The 20,059-nt window shown below is 33.8% G+C and overlaps 3 protein-coding genes across 4 annotated transcripts; 2 read left to right on the top strand and 1 right to left on the bottom strand.

Moving 5' to 3' along the window:
* Positions 1-2,611: 2,611 nt before the first annotated feature.
* LOC111367091 (4-coumarate--CoA ligase-like 9) lies at positions 2,612-6,233 on the top strand. Of its 2 annotated transcripts, XM_022987801.1 has the most exons (6): positions 2,614-3,724; positions 4,190-4,379; positions 4,618-4,763; positions 4,852-4,919; positions 5,305-5,407; positions 5,854-6,233. In XM_022987801.1, exons 1-6 carry the CDS (start codon positions 2,669-2,671, stop codon positions 5,977-5,979), a joined length of 1,689 nt encoding a protein of 562 aa, XP_022843569.1. In that variant the 5' UTR covers positions 2,614-2,668; the 3' UTR covers positions 5,980-6,233. The 2 variants fall into 2 exon arrangements, with proteins under 2 accessions (XP_022843570.1, XP_022843569.1); XM_022987802.1 differs by lacking the exon at positions 5,854-6,233 and having other exon boundaries at positions 2,612-3,724; positions 4,833-4,919.
* A 343-nt stretch (positions 6,234-6,576) lies between these two features.
* LOC111366580 (probable carboxylesterase 12) lies at positions 6,577-8,955 on the top strand. Its single transcript, XM_022987308.1, has 5 exons — positions 6,577-6,592; positions 8,094-8,290; positions 8,344-8,522; positions 8,677-8,760; positions 8,826-8,955. Exons 1-5 carry the CDS (start codon positions 6,577-6,579, stop codon positions 8,953-8,955), a joined length of 606 nt encoding a protein of 201 aa, XP_022843076.1.
* Positions 8,956-12,971: 4,016 nt separating this feature from the next.
* LOC111366434 lies at positions 12,972-15,499 on the bottom strand. The gene is made up of 2 exons (XM_022987195.1): positions 15,410-15,499; positions 12,972-14,200 (listed from the first exon to the last, which is right to left on the bottom strand). The coding sequence occupies exon 2, from the start codon at positions 13,766-13,768 to the stop codon at positions 13,385-13,387; it is 384 nt and encodes a 127-aa protein (XP_022842963.1). The 5' UTR covers positions 13,769-14,200; positions 15,410-15,499; the 3' UTR covers positions 12,972-13,384.
* Between the last annotated feature and the right edge of the window lie 4,560 nt (positions 15,500-20,059).

Raw genomic sequence — 20,059 nt, forward strand, 5'->3', positions numbered from 1 at the left:
ATTATATTCACATCATAATTTTTATTTCTTGAACCATCTTTTAATTGCATGTAAGGTTCTTAATCTTTGTTCATTATAACACTTATGTCTCTGACGATTTTTTATGTCATTTTTATTCTCAAACTTTTTATTAGTTAACGTATTTTTTATTTTATAATAGTTTTATGTCAAAAAAGTCTGTTAAAATGGTGTAATACAACTTTTTTCCCATCTTGTTTTTAAAAAAAAAATAAATAAAAAGTGCAAAAAAATATTTTGCCCTCATTTCAAAGCATAAATCAAAATATATTGATATAAAATCATCATCAAGAATGAGACTTATTAATTAATAAAAGGTTGAAGACAAGAGTTTGACGACAAAAGCTAAAGAAATAATTGCTACAACGAAAAAAAATTAAGGAGTTTAACTACAATTAAAATGTGTTGTATCAAATAAAAATTATGATGGCAATATAACGACCAAGTCAACAAAAGATAGTAAAAGGCTGCAAGTGTGTGCAAAATTTTCAAATTATGGCAAAAATACCATTCATACATTAGACTGCTTATGATTATGAATACTTCAACTTTGTTCATTGAACAAAAGTAAAATTCCCATCAAATTCTAAAATCAAAATTAGATATATAAGCTCCATTATTTTCCATTACATTAAATTAAATTTTTCTCTCTCTTACTTTTAACCACACAATCTTTAATAAAATAATATTACACGTAAATCAAAAACTTTTCAACCACTCATTTTTCAAATAAATACTATTCAAAACATTATAACGAGAAATAATAGGGCTCAAATGGGGGCATAATTTTTTCCTGGATTTCAATTCAGGTAGGGGTGTTAGATAGATTGACATGATCCATCTCGAATCACTGTAGTGAACTCGAAAACGTGATGTGCGTTGATGATAAATGTCATCTTAGCGTTAGACCTACTATTAAGGCTATCTTTGACATTCTGTAACGATAATGAGCCCCTGTTTGATCCCCATTAAATTAAATTACATTACATTACATTTTTCTCTCTTCTATTTTCAACCACACAATCTTCTATAAAATAATATTACACGTAAATCGAAAATATTTCTTTTTTTTTCAACCACTCATTTTTCTAAAAAATACTATTTCCCCTATTTTTATTTTCAGGTAATGGGGATCAAATAGGAGCTGAATGTAATAAATCTTTTGACATTATTTTCTCTATAACTTGGATAAACCAATGTGAAAAATAACAAAACTTTCTAAAAATGTATAACGCATAATAATGCATGTGATCGATGTTGGGGGACCACCAAACCTAGCCGATCAACTTGTTTCACCAGATGTCGACTTGGCTTGTTCATTGGTTGACTTGCCACATTTATTTAAATAAAAAAAAATGCATTTCACTCATAGTTATCAAATCGTCGAACAATTCATCCCAATTTATTTTCAAAAAGTGATCCTAAACGAATAGGACCACGTCAAGGAGAGACTTGTTCCCACTGGACAGGGCCGTCCAATTAGAATAATTCTTCTTTAAATTGAGGCAATAATACTATTTATACATTAGGTGCCTACAATTGTTGACTTTCTTGCCCATCGTTTACTGCTTATGAATACTTGAACAAAAGAAAGGGTCCAAGGTCCTTTCTAACGACAACATCACTGCCAGATTGAAATTCTGAACTTCTATGGCTTGTTAGATTTAATCTTGGGTACAGAATAAGGTTTTACAGAATGTTCACAGAAATTTTATATTAGAGGTGGATCTCACATGAATATTTTATTGTCAAAAAACTCATCCTAATTCCACCCCACCCTGCTAAGTATTATCTATCAACTCTCCGTAAAGGTTTTATCTGTACATGTAGTCTCCCTCGACTTGTTATTGGATGATTTGAGACCATAAATTCAATGTTTGACTAACAAAAAAAATAAATATAGAAATAAATTGTTGATATAAAGCTAGGAAAATTGATGAATAATTCAAACGGAAAAGTCGTAGGGTCCTATTGAAAAGGTCTTTAAACAATTCTTCATTTCAAGTTCCAAAACGCTGTCATAAATCTTATTATGTCTATGTTTAGTTTAAATAAATATCCGATTTTAGTAGATTTTTATAATAAAAAAATAAGAAAATATGTGTAAAAAATTGTGAGTTCATAAAATACATTATTAAAATTGATTATTAATTTTGACTTAACTATAAATATATAGAAAATATCAAATTAAATCGAACTATAGGGATTAGCGTGTCATGTATTAAATATATTTTACTATTTTTATGGTAGAACTAATCTATAGAAGTTTTATATGTGGCTAGAATATGTCCGAGAAATCCACATCATCCCATTTCCTCAAACTTGCAAGTAACAATACAAATAGGGATTGAATCTACTCGATTAAAATATTTTTATATCCTTATTATAAAATTTTAATTCTTTTATTTTGAACTATATAAATCCTAATTTGGATTCGAATGAAAAATACTAGACTGAAATCTAACGATTTCACCATTATGCTAATCACCGTATCTGTCCAAGTCTAATTTTTTAATTTTTCACATTAACAGATAAATATATTTCAACTTAAATAATTATTTTTAAGAATGAGACAAACATCAAGTGTCATAATTACATAATCTTTGTCTATTCCAATCCACCCGTGTACTTTTCCTCTCTCTACATTTTCATGGCTGAAACTCAATCCTGTTGCATTGACCTTAGGAGCGGCTACTGCCGGAAAACCAAGATTTTCCACAGCCTCCGTCAGGCGGTGCCTATGCCGCCTCCATCGGAACCGCTCTCCATTATTTCTTACACCCTCTCCCTCCTATACTCCTCCACCAACACCGCCTCTGCCGCTCTCTCTACCACTTCGTTTCTCATCGACGCCGCCACAGGCAGCCACCTCACCTACACCGCCTTCCTCCACCAGGTTGACTCACTTTCATCTTCTATACGATCTCTCTATCCAAATCTTTCGGTAAACGACGTCGCATTTATAATCTCACCGCCAAGTCTTCATGTCCCGGTTTTGTATTTCTCACTTCTTTCACTCGGAATCACCGTTTCGCCGGCAAATCCTTTGTCTTCACCTGAAGAGTTGGCTCACCAGATTAAACTCAGTAAACCCTCTATCGCCTTCGCCGCCACCGCCACTGCCCACAAGCTCCCGGGACACCTCCCCGTTATTCTCCTCGACTCCCACGAGTTCTTCTCTATGCTCTCATCTGTCAATAATTCGAACAGCGAAGAAAAATTCAAAATCAAACAATCCGACCCAGCCGCCATTTTATACTCCTCCGGCACCACCGGAAAAGTAAAAGCCGTGGTGCTTAGTCACCGGAACTTCATTGCGATGATTGCAGGTTTGTACTACAACAAGTTGGCAAATGAGGAACAAGGAAAACAAGAAATGAATATGAATATGCATCCAGCAAACCTGTTTACAGTGCCTTTGTTTCACGTTTATGGGTTTTTCATGCTATTAAGGGCGGCGGCATTGGGCGAAAGCGTAGTACTAATGGAAAAATTCGACTTTGTGAAAATGCTGGAAGCGGTGGAGAGGTACCGGGTGACGTTTATTCCTGTAACGCCGCCACTTGTAGTGGCGATGGTGAAATCGGATTTGGTGGCGAAATATGACTTAAGCTCTCTTAGGAGCCTCGGCTGCGGTGGTGCGCCGCTAGGGAAGGAGGTTCTGGTGCGATTCGAAGCCAAATTCCCCAATGTAGACATTGGTCAGGTATGACAGCTTAACAAAATTGGTGATAAATGATTTTAATCGTTGTAGGACATGGAGTCCGCTGTCAATTATACAGGTGCACATGAATTATTAGTTAGTATCATGCCGAATTCAGATTAATTTATTCTACTAAATTCCGAAAAATATTGAACTTAGAAAGTAGAGAAATTTCTTTCTTTCGATATAGTTTGATATATAACCTGAATTGAATCTATCGTTGCGGAGATTTGTATGCACACAAGTGAAAAGAAAACTCTTTTATGGTTGTTCAATACATGTCAAGTTTTGGTTCGACTGAACGTTTTGATGAAACTTTTCTTATGTTCATAAAAATGGACTCAAAATCTTTTACTAGTAATTTTATTGTGTTTCTAATGCTTGAATGGATTTTTGTGGTAATTCTCAGTGCAATCATGTATAAGAAAATGAGTATTTTATTATTATTATTATTATTATTATTTTTAGGGTTATGGTTTAACTGAAACTACTGGGGCGGCAACACGAGCAATAGGGCCTGATGAGGCTAAACGATATGGATCCGTCGGGCGCTTGTCTGAGAACTTAGAAGCCAAGATAGTCGATCCTGAGAACGGCGAGGCCTTACCTCCTGGAAAGCATGGTGAATTATGGTTACGAGGGCCTATTATCATGAAAGGTAATGCATTGACGGATTTGATTTTGAGCTTGTTTGGGAGTGATTTTTTGCCCCAAAAAATTGATTTTTTGATCATTATTTCACCATTCCAAACATCATATTTAACTTCTTGTCTCACAGGTGGACCTGACTTTTATTCTAACGATCAAAAAATCAATTCTTAAAATCACTCCCAAACAAGCTCTATACAAATTGAATAGTTTTGTCAAATAAAACATTAACGGTTGAACACTGACAGGTTATGCTGGGGACGATGGGGCGACAACTGCAACACTCGATTCAGAAGGCTGGCTAAAGACGGGCGATCTTTGTTATTTCGACTCTGATGGATTTCTCTTTATCGTTGATAGGTTGAAGGAATTGATTAAATACAAGGCTTATCAGGTAATAGTATTAGTAACAATCCTATTATTGAATCTCTCATTCCTTATGTTAAAAGTTGTGATGTGACAGAGAATGAGACGCTTTGTAGGTTCCTCCAGCCGAGTTGGAACACTTACTTCAATCGATACCCGAGATAGAAGATGCAGCAGTAATTCCGTATGTATTCAAATGCTCTAATGGTCTGTTTGGGATAGCTTCTTTGGATCACTTACCCGACTTGTTTTAAGCTGATTCTATGACTTTTAGCACATTTACTTGGTTGTGTACCTCAGTCTGACATATCTAAAGGACAAACATCTAAACCCAAAAAATCAATTTTTCGATCGTTATTTCACTATTTCAGTCGTTGTTTTTTACTTCTTCTCTCACAGATAGGATCCACTTTTTTTTCTAACGGTCAAAAAATTATTTTCATAATCACTAGCGAATATGCCCTAAATAGTCATATGATTAGACAAACGTCCAATGTTACGCTCATTTGCTAAATCAAGATCTGGTTCAGTATTTTAACTCGTCGTTGACATGACTTACTCGGATTCAGATATCCTGACGAAGAAGCCGGGCAGATTCCCATGGCCTACATTGTGAGAAAACCAGGCAGCAATATCACGAGTGCTCAAATTATGGATCTCATCGCAAAGCAGGCATGTCTATTTGTTTTTAATTTTTATTGTAAATCATTCTCTTAACTCTGAATATTTTGGGGTGCCCATTCTAACACATATTTAAATTGACGATCAAGTATTACCTTTGCTCTGTAGTATCCTTTTTTTTCTTTTTTCTTTTTTCTTTTTCTGCTCGTAAATTTAAATTATTTTGCTACCTAATGAAAAGTGTTATACGTATTTCTTTGATTAGCGGATTACCTTTCATAAAATAATGCATACACTTGTATCATTGAAAGTTATTGAAAAATACAATGCTTTTATAAGGTAATGATATCGATAGTATTCACCATGTTACGAAATTGTTAATTGAAAATAAGAAGTTACTTATTATGACAGTAAAACGAAAAATGATCTAAATTCCCTTTCCTTTTCTTTTCTTTTCTTTTTTGGTTCAAAATTGTGAGTTGTATCCTTTGTTGTAGGTTGCTCCTTATAAGAAGATTCGCCGTGTTACATTCATCAACGCTATTCCAAAAACTCTGGCAGGAAAGATCTTACGAAAGGAGTTGATTAATCTTGTCAATTCTAGTGCTTCACCAAAACTATGAGGGCTTGTTCTAGAAAGTAAATTGTGCAACACAAATAAGTTTGAAGAAACAAAAGGTAAAATGTAGTTATAGTCGTTAATTCTTTCTAGCATTGTACGTCATGTATGTCGAGAATACATAATTGATGCAATATTATTCAGCGTAGTAAAAATGTCATGATTATTTTGAATGTAGACATACACTTGTACCAACTAGTATGTAACATGTGCATTGCATGTGACTTTCTAATAGAGTTTTGAATTAGTTTTTATCCAGATTTTTAATAATTATTGTTCAATTGAAAATTACAATTAAAATACAATAGTTTGATGCACTAAAACACACGATGCAATATGTCATTTGCAGACTCCAAAGACTTCATTCCTTACAAATAAATGGCGTACTTTTGCGGTTTCAAATGAAGGGTAATCTTGAGCGAAAGTAGCCATTTTTATCTTAAAAATACGAAAATGCTTGTTTTGTAAAAATGACCAAAATCTTCATATCATTAAGATTACATAATATAAATGATTGGTGCATAAAATTCGAGGCCAAATCAAAAGCATTTTGAGAAAATTTTTGTAAATGATTCATCCTATTAATCAATAAATAGATATAATGAAGCCTCTGTCGGGTAGAAATTACAATTCATATTTTAAAATAAATCAAAGTCAACAATGAATTTTAATTACATTTAAATTTAAATCTCGAAATTGCCTCGTAGAAAATCAAATTTCGGATAATACACGTGAGAACTCAAATGTAGAATTTTTATGTAAGTATAAAATGATAGTCTAAATGTTTAGATTTTCATAATAGCATTAAGTAGTGCTTCTAAAAAGTGGATCATTAGTAGTTAAAGAATAATGCTACTTGTACATAAAAGAAAATCTCTATTTCTTGTTTTGATGGAAAGATGTTCTTCCATCTTCTTGTTTTTTAAGAACATTTCAAAAAGACTCTCTAAATACAAATCATTCTTTCTTTTAGAGATTTGGTTTTAAAAATGAGCTTTAAGATACTCTCTATTTTAGAAAAGTTAAAAGAATAAAGCCACTTGTTCAAACTTAAAAAAGGGGATATGAAGAGACAGGTTGATGTGTTAGAAAATGATTGAGTGTTTTTATTTTAATTTTTCAAATTATCCAATCATGCATCGACACGTGTTTTATTTGCATTTGAGACTGGATGCGTAGCATGATTGAAGTTAAAATAGAGAGTGGGACCGATTTTTCAAATTTAAAGAGCCAAACTCTTTTTATCCTTAATGTACAATGATTGCATTTAATAAATTACATATTTCAATACTCTATTTCTTAAACTATTCAAACCACATTTAAATTGATTGGTCAATTAATATATAACAATTTTTGTAAAATAAAATATGAAGAGAAATTAATAAATGTTTTTTTAGAATAGCAAAATGAATGGCCAAATTAGGGAGCTTGTTAGTATGTATAAAAATTTTGTTTTTCTAAATATGTTCTCTATAATACATAAGTTGCTCTTTATAAATAAATAGTATATATTAGGAGTGGAGCAATCTTTGCAGGTTAGGGAGAGATTGAGGGAATTTTGGTGTGAATGTCTTGAATGAAAAAAATATCTTTTGCAATCCTTGTAGAACGTTTCCTTTCTTTTCATATGGTAACATTCTCGTTCTCACAAATTAAATCTTTGACTTCTAAAATATTCTTTTAATTTCAAAAATTGACCGAAATAATTCCCAATTACACATTTTCTTAATAATTTTCTATTTTATTTTTCTAAATAATAATTTTGAAAATTATTTAATAAATCAAATTCTTCATTGAATTGTGTGGTTATTACAAAAAACCCTATAGTTAAAATTTAGGGTTCAAAAATAAGATGAGTAGTTTAACATTTCAAAAATTAGATTTTTTATATTTAAATATTAATTATGTAAATCAATTTCTTTCTCCAATTTCTCCCCTCACCAATCCTCTCTCTCCAATTAATTATATTTTCTCCCCAATTCCTCCTCTCTCCAATTAATTGTATTCTCTCTCTCCATCCATCATCTCCAATTAATTATATTCTCTCTCCAATTTCTCCTCTCTCTCTCCACTCGTCCCCTCTCTCTCTCTCATTCTCGTCAAAAAATATTGTTTTAGTGCGACTTTTCCTCCCCAAAAGTGCTACTGCTCACAGTCAAAAGCTTCTATTCCTTATCTATATCCACGGCGGCGATTTTACTCTCAACTCTACGTTTTCTTTGCAATACCACAACTATGTCAATACTCTGGCAGCTGAAGCTAAGGCTATTACGGTGTCTATTGAATATAGATTGGCACCGGAACACGCTCTTCTGGCATGTTATGAGGCTTGTTGGAAGGCAATTAATTGAGTGAAATTGCACGCCAGTGGACAAGGTCCGGATCCATGCTTAACGATTATGCAGATTTTGATAGGATTTTCATTGTTGGTGACAGTATCGGAGCCAATATTGTGCATCACATGGCAATCCAAACTGGCATTAACGATATCAAAATATTGGGTATAATTTTGGTTCATCCGTTCTTTGCGAATGATGAAGCAAGCTAGTTATTGGATTTCATTTGTTACTGTGTCCATTTTAGTTTTATTAATAAAAATGATTGTATTAGAATAAAAAAAATGGATTAAATTTTCATTTATCTTCATCATGGTGGTAGCAACGATGCTGAGTTTGGGAATTTTTTTTTTTTTTTTTTTTAGCTGGTGTGGCGACGGCCTCGGTGCTAATCATGATAGTGGTGAGACTGTGGTGGTCAGGATGTTGGTGATGGTGATGGCTGTGATGTGAGTTGTTGGTGATGTTGGCTAAGTTCTAGGTTTCGATCTAGCATTGGGCATGAGTACATCAGGGAGGAGACGATGTTGCTGTCGGTGCAGGTGATGGTTCTGGGGGCAATGATGGCGGTGATATTGTTGGAGGCAGTGGTTTTCATAAAGGTTGGGGTGGTCACAGATTATTTGTTTGATTATGACCATTGAATTGATTAATCCGTGACCAATAAACAATAAGTGACAGATAAAGATAAATGTTGACCAATGTGACCTAAAAAAATATTAATTTGTGACCGTCAATAAGTTGTGACCTTGTGATCTGTGATTGATACACAAATTGTGACGTATTAATTTTTGATTTGTGATCGATGAACAAATTGTAATCAATAAAATTTTGAATTGTGACCGTAGAATAATTTGTGATATTTAAAAATTATGATTTGTGACCGGAAAATAATATGTGACTAACTAAATTATGAATCCGTTACTGAATTGTATAGATATGTGACCTTAATATATTTAATTAATAAAATATATAATTAATTAATTATGTGGTTGAGGGATTTAAATGTGTATTCAGTATTTTAGGGAGTTGAATCTGGATGCTTGATTTTAGGGACTAACTACAACGAAACATCTCTCTCTCTCTCTCTCTCTCTCTCTCTCTCTCTCTCTCTCTCTATCTATATATATATATATATGTATATATGGAATCCGGCTTTTGAAGATAAGTGGACGTTGATTTTTAGGAAACTAATTGATTGTTTTATATTTCTGATTTTTGCACATTCATACTTGTCATCTTAGTTTTGAAATCACCTATACTTACGCTAGGATATATGAATTTTTCCCTTGAATTGTGCTTTTACATTATTGGGTCTTAATTGGGTTTTCTTTTTTCTCGTTATTGGGCCTTTATTAGATAATAATTGAACAGTGGACCCTCTAAGAACAAGTATAAAACACGTGGAAATTACCCTGACTCAGATTTTAAAAGATTGTATTTCAAAAATCAGATTTAAGGTTTACTTATTCATAAATTAAGTGATAATTCAACTATTAATATTAATAATAGCATTATAAAATTAATTAATTTATCCAAATCTCACCACACCGTACCTCAAACCCATTTTCATTTTATTCTTCCCTCTTTCCCTTTCTCCGTTCTCTCTCTATCTCTCTGTGCCATCGCTTCTTTTTCTTTCTTCAGTGATACGACGCCTATGTGAGGACAGTGCTAAAAAATCAATGGATTTGACAAACCCTTCTCATAGTCACAAAGACACATGGTATCATAAAAAAGTGACATACATTCATAATATGCATGAATTACACTAAAATTAAAGCAATCCTCGTAAAACATACAAAGAATAGCAAACTCCCACTGAAACAAAGAAATTAGGCTCCCAACAATTCCATGCAGGAGACTTGTTCTTGAAACGCACAAATAGGTAAGCCCTTAGTTAGTGGGTCCGCCAACATGCTGCTCGTAGGAGTGTGCTCAATAGTAATGAGGGACTCTACAACTTTCTCTTTGACAAAGTAGAACTTGATATTAATATGTTTGGAGCGAGAAGTGCTCCTAGTATTCTGAGACAAGGATATGACTGCAGAATTGTCACAATATAATTTCAACGGTCTCGAAATAGAGTCCATAACTCCTAATGTTGAAATGAAGTTTCGTAGCCACATTGCATGCCAAGTAGCCTCACAACACGCCACATACTCTGCCTCCATGGTCGAAAAAGCTATAAGTGTCTGTTTAACACTTTTCTCCTCCTTCCATCATAAAGATGTACCCAAAAGTGGATTTCTTATCATCCACACAACCTGCATAATTGGAATCACTGAAACCGACCACTTCAAGAGTGTTGGTACGCTGATATGTCAACATGAGATCCTTAGTACCTTGAAAGTACCTCAAAACTTTCTTAGCCGCTTTCCAGTGGCTTTGACCATGATCATTCAAGTATCTACCAAGTATACTAACCAAAAAGGCAAAATTAGGACGTGTACATACTTGAGCATACATCAGGCTGCCAACAACGGAAGCATAAAGGACTGTTTTCATCTTATCTCTCTCAACATCATTTTGAGGACATTGTGCCTTCGAGAACTTATCGCCCTTCACAATTGGAGTCTTCATAAAAGAACAAGACTGCATATTGAACCTTTTCAAGATACGATCAATGTAAGTACGTTGAGACAATCTGAGAACACCATTGGCCTTGGCCCTATCACAAAGAATCTGTATGCCTAAGACATATGATGCTACACCAAGATCTTTCATTTCAAAATGGCCAAACAATAGTTGTTTTGTCTCAAACAATAAGTCAGTGTCATTAGCAGCAAGCAAGATATCGTCAACATACAAGACTAGAAATATGTACTTGCTCCCACTGACCTTCATGTATATACATTGATAAACAATATTTTCTTTGAAACCGTTAGCAATGACAATGTTATCGAACTTGAGATACTACTATCTTGAAGCTTGTTTCAACCCATAAATTGACTTCTGGAGCTTACGAATCATGTTTTCTTTTCCAGTTACCTCAAAACCAATAGGTTGAGTCATGTAGACATCTTCACCTAAATCTCTATTCAAGAAAGTCGTTTTTACATCCATTTGATGAAATTCCAAGTCAAAATGTGCCACAATTGCCATAATGATTCGTAACTAATCTTTAGTCAAAACAGGTAAGACGGTTTCCTTGTAATCAATACCCTCTTGTTAGCTATAGCTCTTAGCTACTAGCTTTGCTTTATATCTTTCCACTAGACCTTTGACATCACATTTGGTTTTGAATACCCATTTGCAACCAATAGGTCTACAAACTTTTGGTAATTCTACCAAGTTCCATGCTTCATTTTGTGACATAGAGTTCATCTCATCATTTATAGCATTCATCAAAAAATTGGATTGAGGACTAGAGATGGCTTCCTTGTAGGTAGTTGGATCTGAGGTGTCGCCAATGTCATACTCATGCTTTTGCAAGTAGACAATGTAGTAATCAGAGATTGCAGGTCTGCGAACTTTTTCTGATCTTCTTAAATGTGCATCTTCTATGGCTACATCGGGAGCTTCTTGTGCTACTTGTTCAACATGTTCATTCTGAATAGCTACTGGATGCTGATTAACCATAGGGCCAATTGTTGGAACGGAAGCGATAGACACAGGGACAATAACTGGGTATTGTCTGAACACAGTTTCTCTAAGCCCTTGGCTTGTACCAGTGTCATCCTTGAAATAGATTGCTCGATATGATTCAATAACTCTAGTAGTAAGCAATGGACAGTAGAACCTAGATCTCCTCGACCCCACACAATAACCAATAAAGTAGCCGCTGGCCGTCTTAAGGTCAAGTTTCTTAGATTGTGGATTGTAGGGTCTTATTTCTGCTTTACAACCCCAAACATGAAAATGACGCAAAGTGGGTTTCTTCTGTGACCACAACTCATAAGGAGTCTCAGGTATAGACTTACTAGGCACCTGATTCAAAATATAAGGTGCAGTTCTCAAAGCATCACCCCATATGAACTATGGCAAGGAAGAGTTTGCCAATATACATCGCACCATGTCAAGAAATGTACGATTTCTTCTTTCCACAACTCCATTTTGCTGAGGTGTACCAAGCATTGTATATTGAGTATCAATGCCACATTCATGTAGGTACCTTACAAAAGGTCCGAGATTCCATCCCGTTTCATCATATCTCCCATAATACTCACACCTTTATCAGAACGAACCAATTTGATATTTTTCCCTTGTTGAAACTCTACCTTTGCTTTGAAGGCTTTAAAGGCCTCCAAAGAATTAGACTTCTCACGAATGAGCACAACAAAATCATAACAGGAAAAATCGTCAATAAAAGTGATGAAGTACTTGTAACCACCCATAGCTAGAGAAGTGAAAGGCCCACAAATGTCAGTATGGATCAATCCAAGTAATTATGTACACCTGTCAACTTTGTTGTTTCTAACCTTGACAGTTAATTTTCCTTTTATGCAGTCAACACAAGTTTCAAAGTCTGAGAAGTCAAGATTGTGCAGAATTCCATCCTTTATCAATCTTTCCATTCATTGCCTTGAAATATGGCCTAATCGCTTGTGTCATAGAATGGAAGATTTTCATCCAATCGTGACCTTTTTGTGGTAGCAACAGTATTAAGAGAAGAAGAAGAAAAAGCAAAAAAAGACACATCCACCAAATCAAGTTTATAAATATTACCACATAAAATTCCATTTCTGATCAAAGCAGAGTCACGGTACAATATAACTTTTTCAGTTCCCAAAAGAAAACTGTAACCAGTTCTATCCAAAATAGACACGGATATTAAATTTCTCCTAATCGAAGGTATGTATGCAACTTCATACAACTCGAAAAAATGTCTAGTGGTAAGCTGTAATTTGACTGTCAAAAATTTAACTTCAGTTCTTGTACCGTCTCCCATATATACATGGTGCTCCATACTAGTTGGTTCCCTTCTGCTTGTCATCTCCTACAAGGAATTGGTATCAGGAATTGTAGCACCAGTGTCTAACCACCAAGTATTAGAAGGCATATCAACAATATTTGACTCCAAACAAACATTCACTAAAAGATTACCTTTCTTTTCCATTCTAGCCTTGAGCTTTAAGCAATCTGCCTTCTTGTGCCCAAACTTTTGGCAGTAATTGTATTTCCTTTAAAGCCCTCATTCTTGGGAACATTAGAAACTAAGAGCGCTCCTTGCCCATTCGCTTTGTTGCTTGTGTTATGTTTCTTGAAGGGCTTGTTGTCATTGGTAATCTTTTGTAGAGGCATTCTTTTCTGATCATTGTTGTTCTGGTTCGTTACCATAGCCACACTTCTTGCCCTTCCCATTTTTATGTTATTCGCTTCCTTGGCAAGAATTGTAGTCATCTTCTCTATGGTCCATTGTTCTTTCTGAGCATTGTAACTGGACCTAATGGAGTCAAACTGTGAGAAAAGAGTCCCCTTAATGAACCACAAAATGTAATCCTCATCAAGTTCCATACCATTTGCCTTGATTTTGTGATAACAGGCCACAATCTTGTCAATGTGCTCTCTAATTCCACTGACACCATCATAAATAGTGGAATGTAGAGCTTAGAAGCTCATTCTTTTCATTCTTGGAGAACTTTTTGTACTTTTTGTTGATAGCTTCTAGAAATGCCTTAGCAGTCTCAATCTTTGCAATGCTATCATGTCTAGAGTCCTCCATGTGATACCTTATGATCATTAAACAACATCGGTTTGAATACTCCTAGTCATCATAAAGTTTCTTTTCATCGGCATAAGTTTCAGCAATGGGCTTAGAAGGAGAGTCCTCTCTCAAGGCCAAGTCCAACTTCATGATGGTAAGATTTATCATGAGAGATTGAACCCATTGTTTGTGATTAGTCCCATTTAGCTTCAGAATAGCAGAAAATTGAGGATTGCCCAAAGCTGAAGAAAAACACAAGAGCGACATTAATATGCATGTGAAAGACATGATCATGGTATTCACTCCTTCTTCAACTTTCTTAAATAATCCACAAAAGTAATCATCAAATGCTTGAGTCCATTGACTCATTTACAGGTAAGAGTAATACATTTAGTATCACAACCAAACGCATCAATTAACTATCAATAGGATAGTAAAATTATGTCAGTTCATAATATTTCATACATTCTCTTCACCAATCTAAGCATCCTACCAAGTAATGATTTATCGAAAGAGTAAATTCACTATTCGCATGGATCTCAGTATAATGTCATTAAGCGGAAGAATAAACAATACAATAATCTCGATAATTTTATCATGATTAGTCCCACGAGAGGTGAGTATATAGTCACTCTACACCATCAATATTACAACAAGATGATATAACCCACATTGACAAAATATTTGTTCATCTTAAAAGAGATTATCCATTTTTTATCCAATTAACAAGTATGGAGTAATATCACAAAATTCATACACATTATTCTCCTCCTTTTTTTTTTGTTAGAACTGGAGCACTCAAAATTTCAAATCCCCTTCAATTCTAAATTGTTGATTTACTTTATATTTATAACTTCCATAATTTAAATATGGTTAAATTGGGTGAAAAATTAGGTAGAGATCATGAGTAAGGGGTAAACAATTGAGCAAGTTATCAGCCATAAAAGATGGGTCAAACAAGAATCCATGATGTCATTTTCTTGCAGCTTAAGGAAATTTATATTTAAACTAATGTAGGATCCCTATAATGCCCATTGTCATTTTCTTTGGTTTGGGATAATTTTTAAGTGTACCATGTATATTAGGTGGTCAAAATATTCAAAAGCCCAGGAATATTGTCAGTGAAACTGATTATGCATTTACAGACTTCTTTAATGTAGTCTTCAGGGCATACATCTGTACTATACCATTTTGACGTATCCGGGTAGAAAAATTCTTTAGGGACATTGGCTGGATCTACATGATTCGCGAAGCACATGATTGTTCTATCTTGATGGAAGGCTTTTGATTCTTTATCAATTTTTCTTAAATCAATTTTGCAATAAGAAAAGAAAAACAGCTAATAAAAATGAGAAGGCTGGCTTTGATACCAATTGCTAAAAAATCAATGGATTTGACAAACTCCTCTCATAATCATAGCATGTGATGGACAATAATAAAAGAAAATATACCTCCAATGATTGGCAAAACTTAATTAGAAGTCATGGGAGATAAATAAAGAACCTGCAGATCTGATAGAAAATGAGACGATGAGGCTAGGGTTCTTTTGAATCCAATTCTTCAATCTTTTTCTCTACACACACACCTATATATATATATATATATACACACACACCCTTTTGGTGGCCCACAAGCCCAATGAGTAGGCTTGGATAAGAAAGAAGAATGGATCCAAGGGCCCAAAGCATGACAAGTGGTATAATGGTGTCAATCCCATAGATGGCCCAAAAATGATAATTGTTATTATATTATGTTAGTCCACAAAATTAATCCAAGAAGCGGGAGTAGCGACGATCTATGCTTCAGCAGTAGCTGTGCTCTATTTCTCTAACATTTTTCTTTTCTTTCTTTATCGGAGCGACGCCTCCATGAGGGTCGAAGTAGCGACACTCAGTTTTGAGCACCTCTATTATGGAGTTAGTGGTGCTATCTCTTCACCATCTTTTCTTTTCTTTCTTCATCGGGACCACGAGATTGTGAGGGCCAAAGCAGCAGCTAGGGAGCTCAGATCGCCACTGTAGTGGCAAACATGCAGCAACTTGTATTGTTTTGTGATGGTTTGTGGTGATTAGTGGTGGCTTTTTAATAGTTTTTGAGGTGGTTTTGCGTTACTATGTGTATTGTGGTGATTTTGTGCATTTGGTGATGTTGGTCGTAGGTGGGGTTGGGATGGGGTGTTTGTAACCAATTATTTAGTTAATTGTAATCAATAAATTGGTTAATTTGTGATCAATAAATAATATATATTTAAAAAATGTGATTATGACCCACAATTTATTAAATTGTGACCGAGAAATTATTCGCGATCAATTAATTTGATAAATTTGTAATCGATAAATATGATGCATTGTTCCCTTTTAATCAGTATTTATTATTTATTTTATCTATGAATATGATGCATTGTTTAAAATATATAAAATATAATTTTATCATTTTTTTTTGTTTTTGTGAAAAAGGCTTAAATCGGGATGGAACATTATCGTCATTCCAATTCAGGAGTGATTTGGTAGCCCATCCTTGATTAAGTCGAGGGAATTTCTCGCTAGATATGGGATTCTCCACCTCCTTATCATCCTTATTTGTGTTTTGGGACCTGTTATCGTTAAAAAAAAAAATTCTTATTATATTAATGTTTTTCCCAACACTTTCACTCATTTTGCTCCGGGCCGTGCTTGTTTGACTGCGGGTTGTCCAAAGGGTTCGTCCTTTGCTCGCCGCTCTTCTATCATACAGCTATGTATTAGATTTGATTTACAATATTTAATACATAGGGTACCAACTTCGCTTTCCATGCAACAATGTAGCATATATTATTATTAGGTAAGCCTAGATTTGCTGCTTTTGTCTTTTTGTTATTTTGTTTTTTGTGTTTTTATTATCGAGGTGTGGACTTTCCATTGTTGAAGGTTGAACACAACTTTGAGGACCCCACTCGCTTCGTACCTAAAATTTTGTGAGGGAGGTAAATCGCAGAATGTACCCCAACAGGTCAAGGAATAAGAGTTGTCTGTACACCGCACCTATAAGGAGTCCAATTCCATGTTTCAGGAATGAAACCTCCACACTACGACTGCCAGCAAGGCATGAGATAATCTCATCCCTGTCTTTTGTACCACTAGACTATGCCCCAAGGGACTAGACTTTCCATTGTTAGTACTATTTATTGGACATTGCTACATATACATTATGTTTTACATAATGAATCACACAATGTCACATATTATTCTATCATTTTTCAATTTAAAATGTAATTGACTTTTTCATTTAATATTTTCCCTCTGCATCATTTTTTTAAAAATTCCTTATGTACAAGTAATATAATCCTTATTTTTAATTAAAAAATGGAGCAATAAATCTGTAATCAAAAGTTACATAATTCTCATTTTCTATCTTCAGTAACCTTATATTTTCCTTTCGATTCATCTTTTTCTTTTATGACTTGCTAACATGATAGAACTTCAGAAATATTTTTGTTCAGCAAGAAATCGTGTATAAATTATAAGACCTTAGCCCTTGTTTGTCTCTCATTATTTGTCTATTAAAATAAAATATATGATCGTTATTCATCAAATTAAGTCATCATATTTGACTTTCTATCTCATATGTGGGACTCGTAACGACTATATTTTTCATTCTCATTTTTACATTAATGTGATTCAAACGGGGCCTAATATATGTTCGTTTTAAAGTTAAATGGGTCAAAAAAATAAAGTAAATATTGTCTAATGTCTACTGCTAAAAGTAGATAAAAAATTAATTGGATATGCAAAAGTTGGTAGTTCTGTGCACCCATTGTTGACCTAAAAGTAGAAAAATTTTCTCGGACTTAGAAATTCCATTAAAACCTAATAAAGAACCCAATCTTTTAAATGCCCAAAACAACAGGTGGCACAAACCCAATTGCTTGCTTCTAAGTTAAAGCCAAAGAACAATTGAACAAATTATTAGGAGCACTCGGAATAGGAATATATATTACTTTTTAAATTTTTAAATTTGAACTATTCATTAGAGATATATATGTGTTCAAATTTCATTGGTTTGAAGATCAAATCATGGAGGAAGGAACAAATTGCTATCTAAATTTAGCTAAGCAATAATTTGGATCCCCGATTTCCTTCTATTCTAGAAGATGCAATGTTTTTCTCTTTTATTATTATTATTATTATTATTTATTTATTCATTTATTTATTGCCTTAAACGTGTGATTTAGAAATGTTCACAAAAGATATCGAGAATTGAAAATTAGTTCAAGTTTATATGATAATCAACATTTTAGATCTAAATGGAAATTTTTAAAAATACAAGATCATAATCGATAGAGATTGTTCAGTTGTTTTAAAAGCACCTTAGAACTTAATTTTTCTTAAAATTAAGCATTTCACGTTAATTAGATTTTAAACACAACTTTAAATTCCAAGCAAAAGTAGAAGTTTAAGTTCTTTTTAAACACATATAAACATGTTTTTAATTATCATAGACATTTTAAGAGGATCAATATCATAGACATCTTGATTTAAGAAGAAAATCTAACAATTATGGGCACAAATCTTTTAAATATAATTTCTAAATATCTTATGTTAATCGATATATTGATACAAAATCCCACTACATGAAATCTCACTTTTAACGACTCAAAATATTGTTACAATAAGTTATTTGTGGGTTATTTAATCAAGAAAGACTCGTTGAAATAAATTTCAAAGCAAAATTTCCCGTCGTTAAAAATGAAAATCAAGAATTCTCTCTCACACATATAACAAGACAAAAGCGTGCGCTCTCTCTTTTTTTTTTTTTTTTTTTAACGAGGTGTCCCAACTTGCGCCAGACTGTATCCTCGTCCCTGAACCTCCGACCCCTCAGCAGCTCAGGGAGGTAAATCGCGAGATGTGCCCTTGTTGGTTCCCAAGTTCCCACACGGCTTTTACTCCTTCCCCAAAAGGAGCCTCTTCATTGCTTTATAACAACTTGCCTTCCAAGATAAATCTTGCCTTCCAAGTTGTACCTTCCAGGAATCGAACTCCCCACGCTTGGTTCCAGAGCCCTCCAATGTGATTGTTCCGCCAACTTGGATATGCCCCGGGGGGCCGCGCGCTCTCTTTCTATATATGTGTGTGTATGTATGTGTATGTGAATGATGAAATTGCATGCATGCATTCATGCTTGTTGATCAAGATTTGGAAATTTGGACCATATTATATAGTGACTAATAATTAATATTGATTTAAATAATTATGTTAAATGAATTTGTAGCACCAATTCATAAAAGGATGTTATGACCAAATGCTGCGATTTCATGTGGAGAGGGACATTTGGACGGTTGACATTTAACTACGATAGGATTCCAACGGTATAAATAAAATCCTCATCTTTGTAGATCTTCTATCTAGTTATTTTTTATTTATTTGCAACTATAAGAAATTGACGGATACCAATCACTTTGAAATCGTACACAAGATATCGATAACACGGTTGAGAAGATGATATATTTAATTTATTTTATTTTTAACACGTCTCTTCATTCGAGGAATACATTTATCTTTGAAAGTATGGTATGTTAATCTAATCCCTACATGACCAAAATGGTCAATGCACACTCGACTTTTCGTTTGACTTATGATTCTATCTTATAGTGATTTGGGTAGTGGGAAATATGGTGATTTAACTTTTGTCAAAACGATTCATTAATAATCCTCAATGTGAAAGGTGTTTAGAGTCTATTGGATTGCTTTTCTTTAAGAAGCATAAATTTAGGTGATTTTGTCTGCTTGAGTCACTTTCGACTCGTGAAACTTCTTTTGATTGGATGAATTTTTTTATTTTTTGTTACTCTTTTCGATCATTGTTATATTTATCAGTAAATGAAACTTTGCTCGATTATATGTAATTTTCTTGGCTACTCTGTTTGGTATAATCAAAATATTGTAGAACTTCTCTTATAAGCAGAGACGGATAGAGGGGGGATTGAGCTGGGCGGTAAACCGCCCCCCGACCCCACCCAAAGGCCTAAAAAAATTGGTTTTTTTTTTTTTTTTTTTTTTTGTTTTTTTTTAAAAAAATTTTTTTTAATGTTAATTTTTTTTTTTTTTTTATTTTTCCCTTAA

Source organism: Olea europaea, chromosome 18, assembly GCF_002742605.1.
Source record: "Olea europaea var. sylvestris chromosome 18, O_europaea_v1, whole genome shotgun sequence".
NCBI lineage: Eukaryota > Viridiplantae > Streptophyta > Magnoliopsida > Lamiales > Oleaceae > Olea > Olea europaea.